This window comes from Micropterus salmoides, unplaced genomic scaffold (assembly GCF_014851395.1).
Source record: "Micropterus salmoides isolate LMB-PRFRI ecotype aquatic unplaced genomic scaffold, ASM1485139v1 Ms_hic_scaffold_21, whole genome shotgun sequence".
NCBI classification, from domain to species: Eukaryota; Metazoa; Chordata; class Actinopteri; order Centrarchiformes; family Centrarchidae; genus Micropterus; species Micropterus salmoides.
The window spans coordinates 25,902,766-25,919,411 of record NW_024041262.1 but is presented as its reverse complement, the minus strand read 5'-3'; the positions used below and the strand labels follow the sequence as shown (position 1 = coordinate 25,919,411).

General features: G+C 42.2%; 1 protein-coding gene across 4 annotated transcripts in view; it reads right to left on the bottom strand.

Moving 5' to 3' along the window:
- The window catches only part of LOC119915620 (glutamate receptor ionotropic, delta-1-like), a 580,442-nt gene that overhangs the window by 87,829 nt on the left and 475,967 nt on the right, over positions 1-16,646 (bottom strand). For all 4 annotated transcript variants that reach the window (XM_038735231.1, XM_038735232.1, XM_038735233.1 and 1 more), the window contains one exon: positions 8,194-8,367. In XM_038735231.1, coding sequence (XP_038591159.1) covers positions 8,194-8,367 — 174 coding nt within the window. The remainder of the gene's footprint in view (positions 1-8,193; positions 8,368-16,646) is intronic.

Sequence of the window (16,646 nt, the reverse complement as noted above, 5' to 3'; positions counted from 1 at the left end):
GGTGAGAGGTTCAACGGAGGTCAAGGAGAATAAATTAAAAGGTGATGAAAGGATGGAAGATTTTTAGTGGTTGTGTGTGATTTAGGGAGAGGGATGGGAGAGGAACAGACAAAGGGAGGATGAACATGAGCAGACGCAAAGAGAATAAAGAGCTGAGAGAGAGGAAGAGCAGAGCGGACAAAAGAAAAGAATAAGATGGAAAACGAGACTGAAGATAAGAAAAGGAGAAAGAAAAAGGAGCACTGAAGTGGCTGCAAGTTTGAAAAGAAAAAGAAAACAGACAAAGGTGAGAGTGCAAAACAAGAAAATGAAAGAAGAGAAATGATCACAGAGAAAAGGTTGCGATGAACAAGGGAAAAGGGCCAGAAGAGAGAGAATACAAAAGGAGGACAGAGTGAACTATGAAAGAATAAAGGTCGACGGTTAAATTAGCTACAGTGACTGGAACGGTGAGAAAGAATAACACTTTTGAACTGAGAGATAAAAAGGAGGCAAAAGTAAAAGACAGAACACGGAAAGAGAAAAGAGGTAAGAGAGGAAGACAAATAAATGAAGATCTGTGTGTGACCTCGTCTCTGTGACTGTGATGTTGGCCATCTTGTCCACCCATCTCCACAAATGTCATAAAAAGACACAGTGCACAGTATTTGTCCATGTGAATTACAGTAATTGTTTGCTGTCTTTAAATGCCAACCACACACCACTGTGCTCATTAATAATACTCTAGTTAGGTGCTTCCACTAAAGATTAAATGTGAAGAAATTCTCTGGAATGAGTCTAGTCTGGGCTGATTATACGTATTTCTGATTAAATAAACTGAACACTGACACATAAAATCAGGAGCACTGAAGTGACTGTGGCGTCGTAAATAACTGCCACTGAACGATAAACTGTAGAAACGAATGAAAGCCGAACTAGAAGCCCGTGAAGGCTGTAACGCAACAAAACTGAGAGAAACTCACCTCCATAACTTTGAGGTTTAAGGGCTAATGTTAGCATATTAACACAACTACAGCTGTGCTGTCTGTTACCTTGACATGCATGTGAATGTTGAAAATGTGTAAATGTTCTGTTGGTGGTGCTTCATGAAAAGTCAGAGGATCACCAAACACTTTAGGTGTGATGAAATATATGACAGGAAAAACAGTTTATTCGTCAAAAAGTCCCACAAAGCAAAACGATGCAGGTGCTTTTTGAAATGCTGCTTACAAATTGGCCACCAGGTTCCCAAAAAGCTGCTATTTAAAAGGGAAAACCTGTCTAAGAGATATTTGTGTGATTTGATTAATATAATATGAGGGCTAACATTCTACACACTGTTGCTCCTATATCTCCAAGTCTTTTATATTGATTAACGACTGGTGAGGATGCCAACTTTAGCCTTTCTTTATCATCATGCACGACACAGAGTTAGCATGATATCATGTATGGAGTCATCAAATTAAGACGTGTGAAGAATTAAAGAGGTGGTATTCTGCTTTTTGGCTTTTCCCCTCTCCTTTATTTTTGTGCATGATATAGGTTTGCAAAGTGTCCAGCCCAAAGGGAGTTTCCATCTCCAACAGAAAACTCTGCTCTGAACTGACTGAAAAGAGCTTTGTTTGTAGTCCGGCCTTTACCTTTTCATCACGTCATAAGGGGCTAGTCCGACACACCCTCAAAAACACCGGTGGAAAAACACTGAGCTACCCTTCAGGCAGGCAATGCTTTTACTACTAATTAGATTAAACTTCTTTCATCCATAAAGTTTTAACTGAGCTCTGTCTCAACACCACGTTTGCAGCTTTTGGTGGAAATGCGATATAGAGACAGAGCTCAGTTAAAACTTTATGGATGAAAGATCCTTTTGTTACAGAATAATAACTCACCACTCTCTGGAAACTCTCGCTCCAGTCCATGTTGTCAAGCTGGTCGGCAACATGTACAGCTGAACCGAAGCTGTTTACCGGCTTCTCGCTGACCCGCCCTCCTCTGCTTCTGACTCTAGTAGTCCTTAACTAGGAACTGAGCATGTGTAACTCCCAACAAAGATCTTGTAGAGACAAGATGTATCACTCCATAGCTAAAACGAAGCGTTCAACACAGAAGGAGCTTTATTGCCAAGTAGTGTTTTACACATACGAGGAATTTGCTGTGGTGATAAGGTGCTGCACGTAGACAAACATACAGTCAACATAAATAAATAAATGTGGAAATATATAAATATGGAATTGAAGAACAGCGTTGCAGATATATACATGTGCGTTATTCTGGGTCTGTGCAGTAACGGGAGAGAATTGTGTACATATAAATATATAAACTGACAACATAAAAATACACAACAACAAATATGTGCGAAGTGCCAGGTCTGAGCCCGACACGAGATGAAACGGTATTTACATGTGCAGGTGACATTTGTATCGTTTTCAAGGCAAGAGTGTCAGTAGGGGACCTGGGTCATGTTAATGAGGCTGCAGACGGGAAAGAAACTGTTCTTGTGGTGAGAAGTTCTGGTCCTGATGGACCACAGCCTCCTGCCAGAGGGGAGAGTCTGAAACAGTTTGTGTCTGGGATGGGAGGAGTCAGCTGCAATATTTCCTGCTCGCCTCAGAGTCCTCGAAGCGTACAGGTCCTGAACAGAAGGAAGATTTCAGCCAATCAGCTTCTCTGCAGAGCGAATGATGCGCTGCAGCCTGCCCTTGTCCCTAGCGGTTGAGGCAGCGAACCAGATGGTGATGGAGGAGGTGAGGATGGACTCAAAGATGGCGGTGTAGAAGTGCACCATCATTGTCTTAGGCATGTTGAACTTCTTCAGCTGCCACAGGAAGTTCATCCTCTGCTGGGCCTTCTTGGTGAGGGAGCTGATGTTCAGCTCCCACTTGAGGTCCTGGGAGATGATGGTGCCCAGGAAGCGGAAGGAGTCCACAGTGGTGACTGGGGAGTCACACAGGATGATGGGGAGGGTGGGACGGGGCCTCTTCTTGAAGTCCACGACCATCTCCACTGTCTTCAGAGCGTTGAGCTCCAGACTGTTCTGGCTGCACCAGGTCACCAGATGGTCGATCTCCCACCTGTAGGCGGACTCGTCCCCACCTGAGATGAGCCCAATGAGGGTGGTGTCATCCGCAAACTTCAGGAGCTTGACAGACTGGTGACTGGAGGTGCAGCTGTTGGTGTACAGGGAGAAGAGCAGGGATGAAAGAACTGATGGTGCTGATGGTCCTGGAATCAGAGACATGTTTTCCCAGCTTCACGTGCTGCTTCCTGTCCGCCAGGAAGTCAGTGATCCACCTGCAGGTGGAGTCAGGGACGCTAAGCTGGGGATAGCTTGTCCTGAAGCAGGGCCAGGATGATGGTGTTAAAAGCAGAGCTGAAATCCACAAACAGGATCCTGGCGTAGGTTCCTGGGGAGTCCAGGTGCTGGAGGATGTAGTGAAGGGCCATGTTTACTGCATCATCTACAGACCTGTTGGCTCTGTAGGTGAACTGCAGGGGGTCCAGGAGAGGGTCTGTAATGGATTTTAGGTGGGACAACACAAGGCGCTCAAAGGACTTCATAACCACAGATGTCAGGGCGACGGGTCTGTAGTCGTTTAGTCCCGTGGTCCTTGGTTTCTTGGGGACAGGGATGATGGTGGAGGCTATGAAGCAGGCTGGCACATGACATGACTCCAGTGAGGTGTTAAAAATGTCTGTGAACACCGGAGACAGCTGATCAGCACAGTCATAGGGTGGGTGGGGAGACAGAGTCCGGCCCAGCTGCTTTGTGGGGTTTCTGCCTCCTGAAAAGACCTTTGACTTCCCTCTCTGTGATGGAGAGAGGAGGGGAGGAGGTACAGCTAGCCAGCTCTGAGGAGGGAGGTGAAGATGTGGTGGACTGAAGCTGAGCGGAATAGTCACGGGGGATGGTGTCCGATTGACTCTCAAAGTGGCAGTAGAACTGGTTCAGCTCATTTGCCAGGCGAGAATCGTTTACGGAGTGGAGGACTTTGGGTTTATAGTTTGTGATCTGAGCAGAGAACTGGTTCTTTAGTCTCTGCGTTCAGTCGTTTAGTTTCTCGCACCTCCTTGCTAAACCTGTACTTTAACACCCTGCACCCGGCCCTGCCACCACTCCTAAATGCCTCCTCCTTTTTCAACCTCAGCTGTCTGACCTCAGCTGTGAACCAGTGTTTGTCATTGTTATAACTCACCCTGGTCCGTGTTGGAATGCAGCTGTCCTCACAGAAGCTGATGTAGGACGTCACAGCCTCTGTAAACTCATCCAGATTGTTGGTAGCCTTCTTGAAAACATCCCTTCTGTGCAGTCCAAACACGCCTTCACTAGCTTCACTAGTCCACTTCTTTGATGTCCTCACTACAGGTTTACAGGGCTTTAATTTTTGCCTGTAAGCAGGAATCAGATGGACCATCACGTGATCAGAGTGTCCCAGTGGAGCGCGTGTGACGGCGTGATAGGCACTGCTAACTGTGGTGTAGCAGTGATCCAAAGTGTTCCCCTCTCTGATTGGACACTTTTACCTTTTCCCCTTGTTAAAGTCACAGAGAACAATAACAAACGGTTTACAGTTAATGATAAGAAATTCCATATCAGGAGATCAGTACTGCTGAATCACTGTCACCAGCCATTGTTAATATAAAAACAGACACCTCCACCTCTTGTTTTGCCGGAGAGTTCTGTGTCGCGGTCGCTCTGTAGAGTTGGAAGCCTGCCAGCTGCAGCGCGGAGTCCGGTATCAGTTCACACAGCCACCTCAGGGTGAAAAGAGGAGCTGCAGCAATGTGCAGTATGACAAAAAATATGATGCTTTTTGAAAACGAAACCATGTAAACCTGTTCTGGTACAACCCCTAAATAAGATTTTGAACCTGAAAATGAGCATAATACACCTCTTTAAAAGGTCAGCTGAAGACGGGGTTTTGAACCAACTCATATAGTGAATGCTGTGCTAGCTAGCTACAGCTGATCAAATCTGCCAGCAACTAATAATAAGAGCTACTTTTCTCAACTCAAATAAAGGAATCTTTGTTGAAAAATTACAAAGAACACACCATTATCACTTTAAGTTTTGTAGGTGCTGTGCCCAAATAGAAAGTCAACCAAGGGTCAACTGAGCAATCATGCTCCACGCCAAAGTCATGCCTTCGTTCATCTGTTTCACTGTCTACCGCCAAAACCTTTCCTGTAGTGGTTAATTTAACTGTCCTTTTTAAAATCCTAAAACATGACAGTGATGTTTCCCGTCCATTTTTAAACAAATCACAACTGTACTACGGCTATATATATATATATATTATAATTCTGCAGCGTATCAGTGATACTGCTGAAGTGTGCCGAGAGGAAGTCTGAGACTTTGTGCGTCCTCGTTTAACATTGAGCTGATATTTAAACACTAAGATGTGTTCTGACAGCCTCAGAGCACTCAGTATTCTGTATGTGTACAGTACTTGTGTGGGTGGCTGAATATATGAATGTGCAAAAGAATTCACAGACGTGTCAGAGATCTGTGCAGCAAGTCGTCTCAGTGTCGTCTAAAGACCACCAGGTAAGACTGGGGCTGTTCTGTGTGGAGCTGGCTCTACCTGTATTTGCCACCTTACCACCCAGAGACATGAATGGACCTCAGGGCTGGGCGCTACACCGTGGATGCTCCATAAATAAATAGGATGGGTCAAATGCACATTTGCCCTGCAGAGAAAACAAGGGGTGTTTGGATCTAAAGACAGGCAGCAGGATAAAGGTGAAGTATTAATGCAAGAACCTTTCCTTCAAATTAGTCATTCCTGTCCTCAGATGACTAATTTAGCCATTCATTAGCTTTTGCTTTTTCCCTCTATTTAATAATTTAATTACTTATCTGTCCCTTCAAATTAATATTTTGTGACTTTGATTAACTAAACGGTGTCCTCAAACTACTTAATTCGTTCCCTAAAGCATTGATGCACCCCTCCCTGTTCCCTTAACACTCTCATTATGGGCCACTTTAATCGGGGGTCTGTTTGGCCATTAAACCAAACTTTGTGTTATGTTTGTCATTTATTGGTGAAGAATTTCTATCCTTCAGAGGAGAGAGAGCGATGTGGAGCAATTAAATGATTTTTAAAGTATGATTCAGTCATTCGAGGACACAAATTGTTCTGAACAAATCAAGTATATTGAGCGCACAAATTAGTAATTTGAGAACATGAATTCCTCAAACACTTACCAAACTCTATTTAGGTGTTTTAAACTATGCTAATTTTCACACTGTTATAAGACTTCTGTCATCGACTTCGCTCAGACAATCAAGGTTGTATCCTACATACATTTTTCATACCCATTAGCATTTTCAAACATTTTCAAAGGCTGTCATGGTTAACCGTAGGTCAGAAAGGCTTGCAGAGCGGCCAACATCATGCACACTTCCCAAATCACAACCATAACTTCATGTCAGGAGACGCGTTTTAAAACCTGTACAAAAGTACAAAAGAATAGACATGTAAAAACATGTCTGAATGACACTTGTGCAAGTTTGCTTCACTATGTTTCACTTGGCGGCTGGTGCATCGTCACAGTGATTGTTAAACTTTTTTTTCTGTCCCATCCCCCTTCAGAGGCCAGAACTGCGTGGGTGCTCCGGCTTCCTCCCACCGTCCAAAGACATGCGGACTAGGTTAATTTATGACCCTAAATTGTCTTCTGGATGTGACTGGTTTGTCTATGTGTGGCCCTGCGATGGACTGGCGACCTGTCCAGGGTGTACCCCGCCTTTCACCCGATGTCAGGTGGGATTGGCTCCAGACCCCCGCGACCCTGTACGCAGGATAAGCGCTTGATGATGGACGGATGGATGAAGATTGAGGCTAGCAAAATAGCCTTGCTAGCATCAGAGCACATTTATTTGTTTATGTCACCAATATTCATGCAACTTTAGGTCAGCTACACATTCATTTCAAGTCAGTTACCAGTAACGTTCAATAACCTGACTATTATACTGAAACGAAGATTCCTCATCATTAAATCGTAGCTTAGTTAAATCTGACTTAGAAAAGTTCTTATTACAGCAATATAACTATATGTACTTTTCATAATGTGCGGCCACATATGCTTTCAGAGTAAGTGTGAGCGATGTTTAGTGCAAAACCTGTCAACAGAAACTGTGTAGGCGTATCAACAAGCGGCTTGGTCAGACAATGCAGTCCTCTTTCCCTTCATCAAACAGCAGAGTAGTGTTCAACAGGTGAAGCATCGAGTGAAGAAGAGGTGGTCTGATGCCTCCTTAGAACAACTCTATACATCATATTTAAACTGTAAACAGGAAAGTCTGAAGAGTGCTGTGAGCAGAGTTTGCTCTGTTGATACGTTAATATCAAAGAAAAGTAGAATAAAATTAGAATGTTATGATTAATCATCTGCAAATTTCGTCTTAAAATCAAACGTCAAGATGGTAAAAAATTCCTCTGGAACAGAGGGAAACTTCCAGGAAGTAATCATTTTTAAATCATGGGAGGATTCCTCAGTCCTGCAGTGGTCTACGAAGAATCATCAGATCATTTACTTAAGAAAAAGTACTAATACAACACTGTAAAAGTACTCCGTTACAAGTAAAGGTTCTGCATTGAAAATGTTGCTTAAGTAAAAGTATGTTAGTATAATCAGGAAAATTCACTCAAAATATTAAAAGTACTCAATGCAGAAAAATTGTCCCTGTCACTGTTACACATGTCATTTGATTATTGTTACAAATGCATTCATGTAAAAGCAGGATTTTTCATTATAAATTCATTTGCTGATTATTTTTTCCATTGATTGATTGATCGTAAAACTTATAATGAGAAATGAGAAATGCCGTCAGTTACCCAGGGTGACGCCTTCATAATGCTTTCTTTTGTCCGACCAACAGTCCAAACCTTCAACATTAGTTATTGAAATTATTAATTTGAAAAGCAGCAAATCTCCACATTTGTGACAATGAAATGTGTTCACATGAAAAATTTTCTGTCAACTGACCAATTCTTTCCCCCTGTGCTTGTATAAACACCATATTTTATAATCTCTCAATGTGTGTAAAAATCTGACTTTGTAAAGTAACTGAAGCTGTCAGATCAATTTAGTGTAGTAAAAAGTGTCATGTAAAGAAAATGCTCAAGTACAGGAACCTCGTATTTGTACCTGATGTACTTATGAATGACAAATCATTGATCACAGAGAATTAACCAGTAATAACCAGTCTACCTCCAGGTTCTGCAGGTATCCTTCCTGCGGGTCACACAGCAGAGAGGAGATCCGGTGGTTGTGTCTCATACAGCGGCTGCTGCTGTCCCTCCACATGGGGAAGATCTGCCGGATCACCGTCATGCGCCCCAGTGCACTGTGGGTAAGCTCCAGGATCTCCGTGTCGCTGATTTCCTGCAGCGCAGAGGAGGTGGGACAGATTGATCAAGCGCTGTGAGGTGAGTTTTGTAACATGTAAAGTTAACTTTAACTCCGAAGAACAAAATAAAGTTTATTTTCTCGACAACATTAAGAGCAGTCATCAGACAATTTAACACATAAAAACAAATGACAGTGCCAAAGCCAAAGACACCGGGGGATTCGCAGAGCCATTAAAAAAGCTTCCTTTATTGATGAACATGTTTAATTGCTTTGACGCTGAGAAACCCAATTATTTTCTGTGAGGTGTAATTATAGATAGCCTCAATCTAACTCTAAAAGCATAAAACATAATCTATGAATAATATTAGGGTTATTATGCTTTATAACACCAAAAATAATTACAGTCCGCAACTTAAACAAGAGTCCCGTGTTTTCTTACGTCTAATAGAAAAGTCGACTTTGCTGCATTTTTGTTTTTAGGTCCTGACTATCCAATTAAAAATGAGCCGGGGCTCGTAAACAAAAGTCACGAGGATGTGAAGCCTGTTTATTGGAGAGTTTTGAGACCATGTCATTCTGTCAAGGTTTAAAGTCAAAACAAGTTTGATTCCAGGTCGTGTAATTGCAGCCGAGACATTCAGAATCTGTCTGTTATGTTTGCTGAAATGTATTTACTTTCTCTGTTCATTCCACTCAGGAGCACATAAAGGAACGCGTGAGCATCAACCCACTTCACCATACTTTCAGAGATGTTGTATTGTGCAACCCAGGTGTGAATAATATCTTTCTGACCTTTAAAAGTGGACTGAACTCAAGGAGATATTAGAATTGAAGAAAAAGAAATGCACTGGGCTTCATAGAGTTCTGTGGCATTCCTGCAAAAAAAAAAACCTCTCAGGTGTGATGAGATCTCAATTCACAGTCTTAGTCTGAAATACTCCGTATAATTTTAATTATAACGATTCCATGACAACTGGGCAACCTCCATCTGCTGAGGAAGACGGTGTGGTATTATTGAAAGCTACACAATGGGGTCAGCCTCTCACATTACAGCAAAGAAGTTCACCAAAATTGTTTTACATAGCTAAAACTATGTTGACACCCAAACATTACACCCATATGTAACGGCTGAACATGTCATTAAAGCCACGGGCGTTAACCTGCTGGTGTGTCAGTCCCCGCTCCTCTGCTTTCAGGCTTCCCACCAGATGGTGGAACCTGCTGCAGGAATTTGCTCCCATTCAGCCACAACAGCATTATTAATGTCTAACACTGATGTTGGGTGATAAGAGCCTCAGGCTTGTTCATGGCGTCAAGACCAAACACGCGAGAAACGCAAAAGACACACAGTTCTTGGACTGAGATTGCGGAGGAAGTGGAATGCAGCCAGGAGGCCATTTACTGGATGTTAAAGATATTTCTTAGGGGGCTTACTTAATGTAACAGGGAAAGGTGTAGTTTGGACTCATTAGCTGACCCAACAAGTGTTCACTGACCTTCCAGCTCTGGTTACCTCTCTCATGTAACTGTCCTTGTTAGGGAGGCAACAGTTACACTGACAAGGTAGAGACAGTAGCTCAGGCATCAGGCGAGCAGATATCAGTGTTCTCTGGGAATTGGCCAAGGCTGAGTCTTACAAGAACTTACTGGCTCCACAGATTAGAGTACAACTCCAATTCCAATATGACGTAGCATCAGACAGACTGACGACACTTTGTGGAAAGGGTTGCATGCGGCTTGAAGCACACATAACGTGTCTTTATTTAAACTAAGCACCAATTACCAAAAGACACTTAGGCTACGTTCAGACTGCAGGCCTTAATGCACAATTCCAATTTTTTGTTTGACAGTTCACATTATTGTTTAAATGTGGCCCGTATCAGACTCCAGTGTGAACTGTCGGCGGCCTGAATGTGACCCGCATGCGCAGAACAATAACACAACGGCACACACATTACGTTGTCTTGAGGCTACAGAAGTAAACAAGGAGCAACAGAGGTTAGCTCACGGGAGGCTCCTGTTTTTTATTGTCCTCTCACGGGTCACATTTGTCCCGAATCATGACAAGTGTTCACAACTTTCTGTTCCTTTCATTATGGTTTCTGGTGCTGGACAACACAACTGCGCCACAACTCACTCCCTCTCTCTCTAATAAACCCAGAGAAATGTTTCTTTTTTGTCCCGGCTTTGTGCACTTAACTATGTGGACAGACCATATAGTCCATCTTAAAACCATTATCAAGGCATGAGGTACCCTCTGGCTGGGTAGTAACTCAGTATTTCTATTATTTGAGACTCTGCTTGAATAATAAATTTAAAGACACAGCTAATACAGGTTTGATGAAACACTGAAGAGATTTTATTCTACAAAATAGAACGGCCTCTGACTTTAAGACTGTGTTGTGGGGAGAGACACAGTAATACAATCAATATTCAAACAATTTTCTAGCATTTCTCAACCACAAAATGGAGGCAGAAGGATAGCTGAAGTGGATGTGATATTACAGAAGGTTGGTAATGGCCTGCATTCAGACACAGGCAGACGTGTGTTGTTAGGAAAGATGGGGTCCTGACTGGTGATGCTTAGAAGGGACACTACAATTTACTGCAGCTTATTCAGAAGCAATGAGGCTGCTGCACTTCAGAAAGTTGAAATCACGGCATGTTGAGCTGTTTTTCATAAGCATGCTGTTAGACCATCCTTGTGGCTCATTACACACCAGAAAACAAAGCTGTTGGACTAGACGGAGTAAAGATGTAATTTAACGCAGGGCTGAAAAGCAATGATTCGCTGTCCTCTGTGGTTAAAAGTTGCACCTACTGTGTTAGTACTTCATCCAGCATTGATCATGGCTGCAGTCAAAGTTGTGGTCTGCTACACCTGTAAAGGCTTTACACAACTTTTTTGCACCTGGAAACACGTTGATTTTATTTACTGTTTTCCTGAGATGATGACGTAATTTTTCAAGATCTTGAGAAAACAAAATGATAGGACATGGTTTGGTAAGTAAATTCGGCACTGGACCAATTTTTCAAGGATATTTTAAGACTGGTTGTTTGTTTTCCCGTTTAGCTCAATCGGAAGAGCACAAGAATCTCAATCTAAGGGTTGTGTTTGATCCCCACATTCATTGAATGTCTTCACCAAAGTAATTATGAAGAGACTGTTTCACATGCTCACAATAAAGCTTGTGCTGGAGCGTGAAGCCCGGCGATTGCTCCACATCCATCAACCTATGGACGCTTATTTTCATTTCCCCAGCATCCCCAGGCAGAGGAAATTTCAGCGCTTCTCATTCAGGGGAATTCAATTTCCCATTTCCTGACAGCTATTTGTGTCATGCAAACCACATACTCTTTTGAATGTCCTTCAGAACTTTTCAAAGGTGCTTGACACACCTCTGAAATAGCCTTCAGGAAATGCGAGAGGTTGATGGATGTGGACAAATTGCAGACACTCCAGCACAGGCTTTATTTTGAGAAAAAGTCTCATAATTTATTTGTTGAAGAGTATAAAAAAAAAACCTTCACCCAATATGGGGACCAGACACGACCCTGAGAGTCCCATGCTGAACTGACTGAGCAAACCGGGCACACTAATGACCATGTTTTGTTTCCTTTTTGGGACTATTCTCTGATCAGTAGTAACAAAATGCTAAATTTTGCATAAAAAATATCAGACTGCCTCTTCTATTAAACCTTAATTATGACTCACATCTGTGACATGATCAACAGTTCTATCAAGTGCAGAAATAATATTATATATAGTAATCTCCTTTATTGAGTTATATATCTTTTTTTGTGCATGTAATAGGTTTGCAAAGTGTAAAAAGTCCATCTCCCACAGAAAACTCTGCTCTGAACTGCCAGAAAACAGCTTGTGGCAGTCAGTGGACATAAAGTTGTTCCTGTGATGTAGAGACAGAGCTCAGTTAAAACTTTATGGATACAGATTAATAACTCACCGCTCTGAAACTCTCGCTCCAGTCCGTGTTGCCAAGCTGGTCGGCAACATGTATGGCTGAACCATCGATTTTCATCGATCGGTTTGCCTCACTGTGTCAGCTGGTCTAAGAATACGGTTTGCTGAACACGAGTGTGTTAATTTGGAATAATTGATGTTAACTTTGTTTATGGAAATAGGGCCCAGGTTTAGCTTTATACTGATTTCACTACATCTGTGTATTTGTTTTGTGTTAGTCTCACCAGGTCTAAGGGTGCTGCTCTCTTTGTGTATTGGTTTTGAAATAGTTTTTTATTTATTTTTTTTATTACCCTGCATAGGTTAACTAGCCATCTCTCTCTGTAGAGATTTCTTTCTGGTTATATTGTTTGCATTGGTTTAAGCAGCATGCAACTGGTGCTTTTTACAGTTTATTGCGTGTCCCTTCAAATAAATAACTTTTCTTTACCAATCCATCAGGCCCACACGACAATCATAGACCTCCTCTGAATAAAAATAAACTGAAATAGCGTGATGCACAGTAAAACTACTAGCTGTGTGTGTAATTTATAAAAACATTATGGACAAATCAGGTGCAGCATTATTAAATCTGAGTTTATTAGCAGTGCGACAGACTTTTACCCACTTAATCCCCTGCTGGAAGGGCTCGCCTGCTCTCATTACCTGCAGTCTAACAAGTCACTGGCCTTTAGTTTCCTTCTCTGATGATGGGGGGGGGGGGGGGGGGGGGGGGCAGGACAGAGAAACAAGGCTCTGATGGATTTAGCTGTCGATACAGATGGATGCTGTAACAGCCCCACTTGGAGTAGTTGTAATATAACCTTTGTTCACAAAGCCTGTGATTTGCATCTGAAGGCGAGGCCTGGTGTCATCAGCTAGATTTTCATCTCGTCCACACCAACTGTTTCCCGATGGATACTCTAGGTTTTGTTGAACATTAACCCATTTTAAAAATACAACCTTGGAACAAACTGATGTTCTGGCTGACAAAGACACCCTGAATAAAAAAGCATGTGTGTGACAAGTTTGTAAAGAGCCCTTTTGTGTCTTCTCTTTTCTTTGTTGAGGGGTCATTTCCTAGTGGACAGGCGTTTGAATGCACTATGCAAACCTTTAACATAGTGATGATTTCGGTACAGAACAGTAAATAGTCTGAAGTTGGTATTATTTATGACACTCAAACTCCACCGACTCTAACCACAGTCTTCAGTACAATTGTTTCTAACCTTTTTTGGCCTTTTCATAAAAGCAATGTCTTTACATTTTATTGAAATATCTCAACAACTACAGGATAGATTGCTATGACGTTTGGTGCAGATGCCCATGGTGCCAAGAACATGCATCCTAATGACTGGTGAGCCCCCGACTTTTTCTCTAGTGCCACCATGAGGTTCACGTTTATAGTAACCAGTGAAATGTCTCATCAACCAGTTGGACTGATTGCCTTTGTGGTACGCACATTTACAATCCCCTCAGGAGAACACCTAAGGTAAACCCTTAACTTTTCCTCTAACCACATCAGGTAAACATTTCACTGGTTTGATTTGTGATTAAATACCTGCTATAACTACTGTACTTCTTCTATATTGCATGTATGTTGCTAATAAGCAAATTTTAACATGTTACTAAACTTTTGCATTTGTTTATTTGTTCATTTCTAAACTGAAGTATGGTTATGAAACTGAGCCATTGACCTCAGTGTCCCATAGTCCTCCAGGAATTTACATGTTACTCAGCCTGTGGATCCAGCATTCAGCTACGATTGGTCGGTGTGACCCACGACGTCACCTGTTCAACAAAAGGTTCAGTGGCGGATGAGAGCGACCGGGTCCTCTATCTGCAAAGACTGCAACAGAACTGCAGTTCTTCCCTGCCTGGTCTGTGACAGTTTCAACTGTTGTGTTGGCAGCGAGGAGCAGGCGTGTGACCAGATGCACTACATGTCCGGCAAAAATTCTATTAACGTATATGGCATCTGCTGACTGTATCCATACCGTCGATTAGCATAGCATTTGTTCATGGCGTAACATCACCGGTGCTCGTGAAACCTTGCGCATGTGTAGTAGAAGTATAACCTGTGGGGAAAACACTTTTAAACCCTATTTTTATCAGTATTTATTTCCTGCTGATTCTATACATGCAGTTTTTATGCCCGGTGACCAGTGAAAGTGCACTTCTGGCTCTCTCCCCATTTATTCAGATAGAAGCCTGGTCTTGTTAGTCTGAAATAACTGCCCAGAGGCGTAACAAAGATGGCTGCAGAGTGGCAGGACTTGCCTATATGAGGACTTTGGTTTAACTCACACACACACTTCTGATTTGGCTTCAAACCACACGCGTGGATAAAAAGCTTAACGCTCACAGTACTGCCTGCCACTCCCCCCTCTCTCTCTCCTGCCTTCCTCTACTGTCTCTATCAAAAATAATAAAGTGTAAATGCCAGAAAAAAATCTTTAAAAAAACAAAGCACTGCTGTGACCAAGTACAGCCTGTAGGCGGTTTGTCTTTTTGAATATTTACACCTGCTTAAGAATCCAACTGGTAGTCTTATTTCTTTATTGGTGTGTTTGTTTTTCTTTTGAAAAATAAATATCATGCCAGCAGGTGATATTTGCCAAGAAAGGTTTTAATCAAAAAGATGACTTCATATGTGTGCTCGCACAGCACACATATCTGTAACAGTCACCTCAGTCTGATGTGTTCCCACTGCTCAACCAATCAGACTCCAGCCGCCATCTCCACCTCTTCACCGCTGACACCCAGCTTCAAGTTGCATTTGTGCACTATGTGCGAGCTTCAATGTGCCGAACACAGACAGTTTGTGTGGATTTATAACAGTTTGTCAGATGAAACCTGACAGCCGCTGCTTCACAGATTCTGTCCGACCACTAGGCTTCACTGCCGCCCACTAAGCATCCCTCTCTCATCTCTCGCCACCCTGCCTTTTCCCCTCTGGTTAATTACGGCCCTCATCTCTTCTCACCTCTCTCTCGTTACTGTAACACCACTGCTCTCTACACATCTATTTGTTCTCCATTCTCTCCTCTTTTCTCTTTGTTTTCTGCTGTGTCTGAAAGTCTCTCTCCTTTTAATTGGCGTCAGTGGTGTCATCTGGCCTTTGCTGTTGGTGTACCCAGGAGACAGAGGGTGAAAAGGACAGTCTACTGCTGTTGACAACATGCCTGGCTTTGTAAGGTACTGCCACCCAGCACCACATACACTGACAGGGTACTGTAGTTGTCTGAGGAGAACTACAAAGCAAACATTTGAGATCTACATGCCTTTTTTTTTTAACATGACACAGAATTCTTTTTGTTGCCAGAGGCAACTCAAAAGTACCATAAAACCCAAACCTTTGATGATGCAGTTGGTGCTATTTTAGTATTTCTTTTTCCATCTCACCAAGTACTCACCAAGTTAATAGGATCTAGGAACAAGATACCATCACTAAAAATAAATCAGATGGGTGATGAAACACGAGCAGTCAAATGATCAAACTGGTTGGAAAAAAAGTTTTAAAACTGATTGCGTTGCATCGAGCACATAAGGAGAAACCTATGTTCACATTTGTTCTTCTCTCTAAACTCATACATGCAGACCAGTGTCTTCCACATATGGACTTTGCTTGGTCAGGCCGCCCAAGGGCGTCACTTTGTGTTGAAAAGTGGTGGGCACGTAAGGGCTCAGATCAGGGGAGTGATGATACACTTGGGCCACAAGACGTGACGATGCACGAGAAAAAGACGAGAAGATTTTAAACACAATTGTTAAGAAAAATAAAATGCTGAAATGTATGAGCGGGGGGTTGTGGGGGCTCTCCTTTTAATTAAACACTTAATAAACAACTATGTCTCTTCGTTCTGTCCAGTTAAATATGGTGTGCCTCAGGGGTCGGTCTTAGGACCCATTTTGTTTTCCTTGTATCTGCTTCCCCTTAGACATATTATCCATAAACATGGCATTTCTTTTCATATTTATGCTGATGACTCACAAATATACTTGCCCGTCAGATCCTCAGACGCTGGAATACTGAGTTCACTTAACAACTGCCTTTGTGAAGGAACAGCCTGCCCGACGAAATCAGGTCGGCTGAGTCAATGAACTCTTTTAAGTCCCTTCTTAAAACATACTTTTATAGGAGAGCCTTTCCCGATCTTATTTGACTTTATTTTATCCCTTTTATTCTATTTTACTTATTTTATATTCATCTTAAATGTGTATTTTAGTCTTTAAAATGTTTTCTTGCTTTTATCTTGCATTGTTTCTGTATTGTTGTTTTTTGGGTATTATTGTCTTTACACTTGTTAAAGCACTTTGTAACTTGTTTTTGAAAAGTGCTCTACAAATA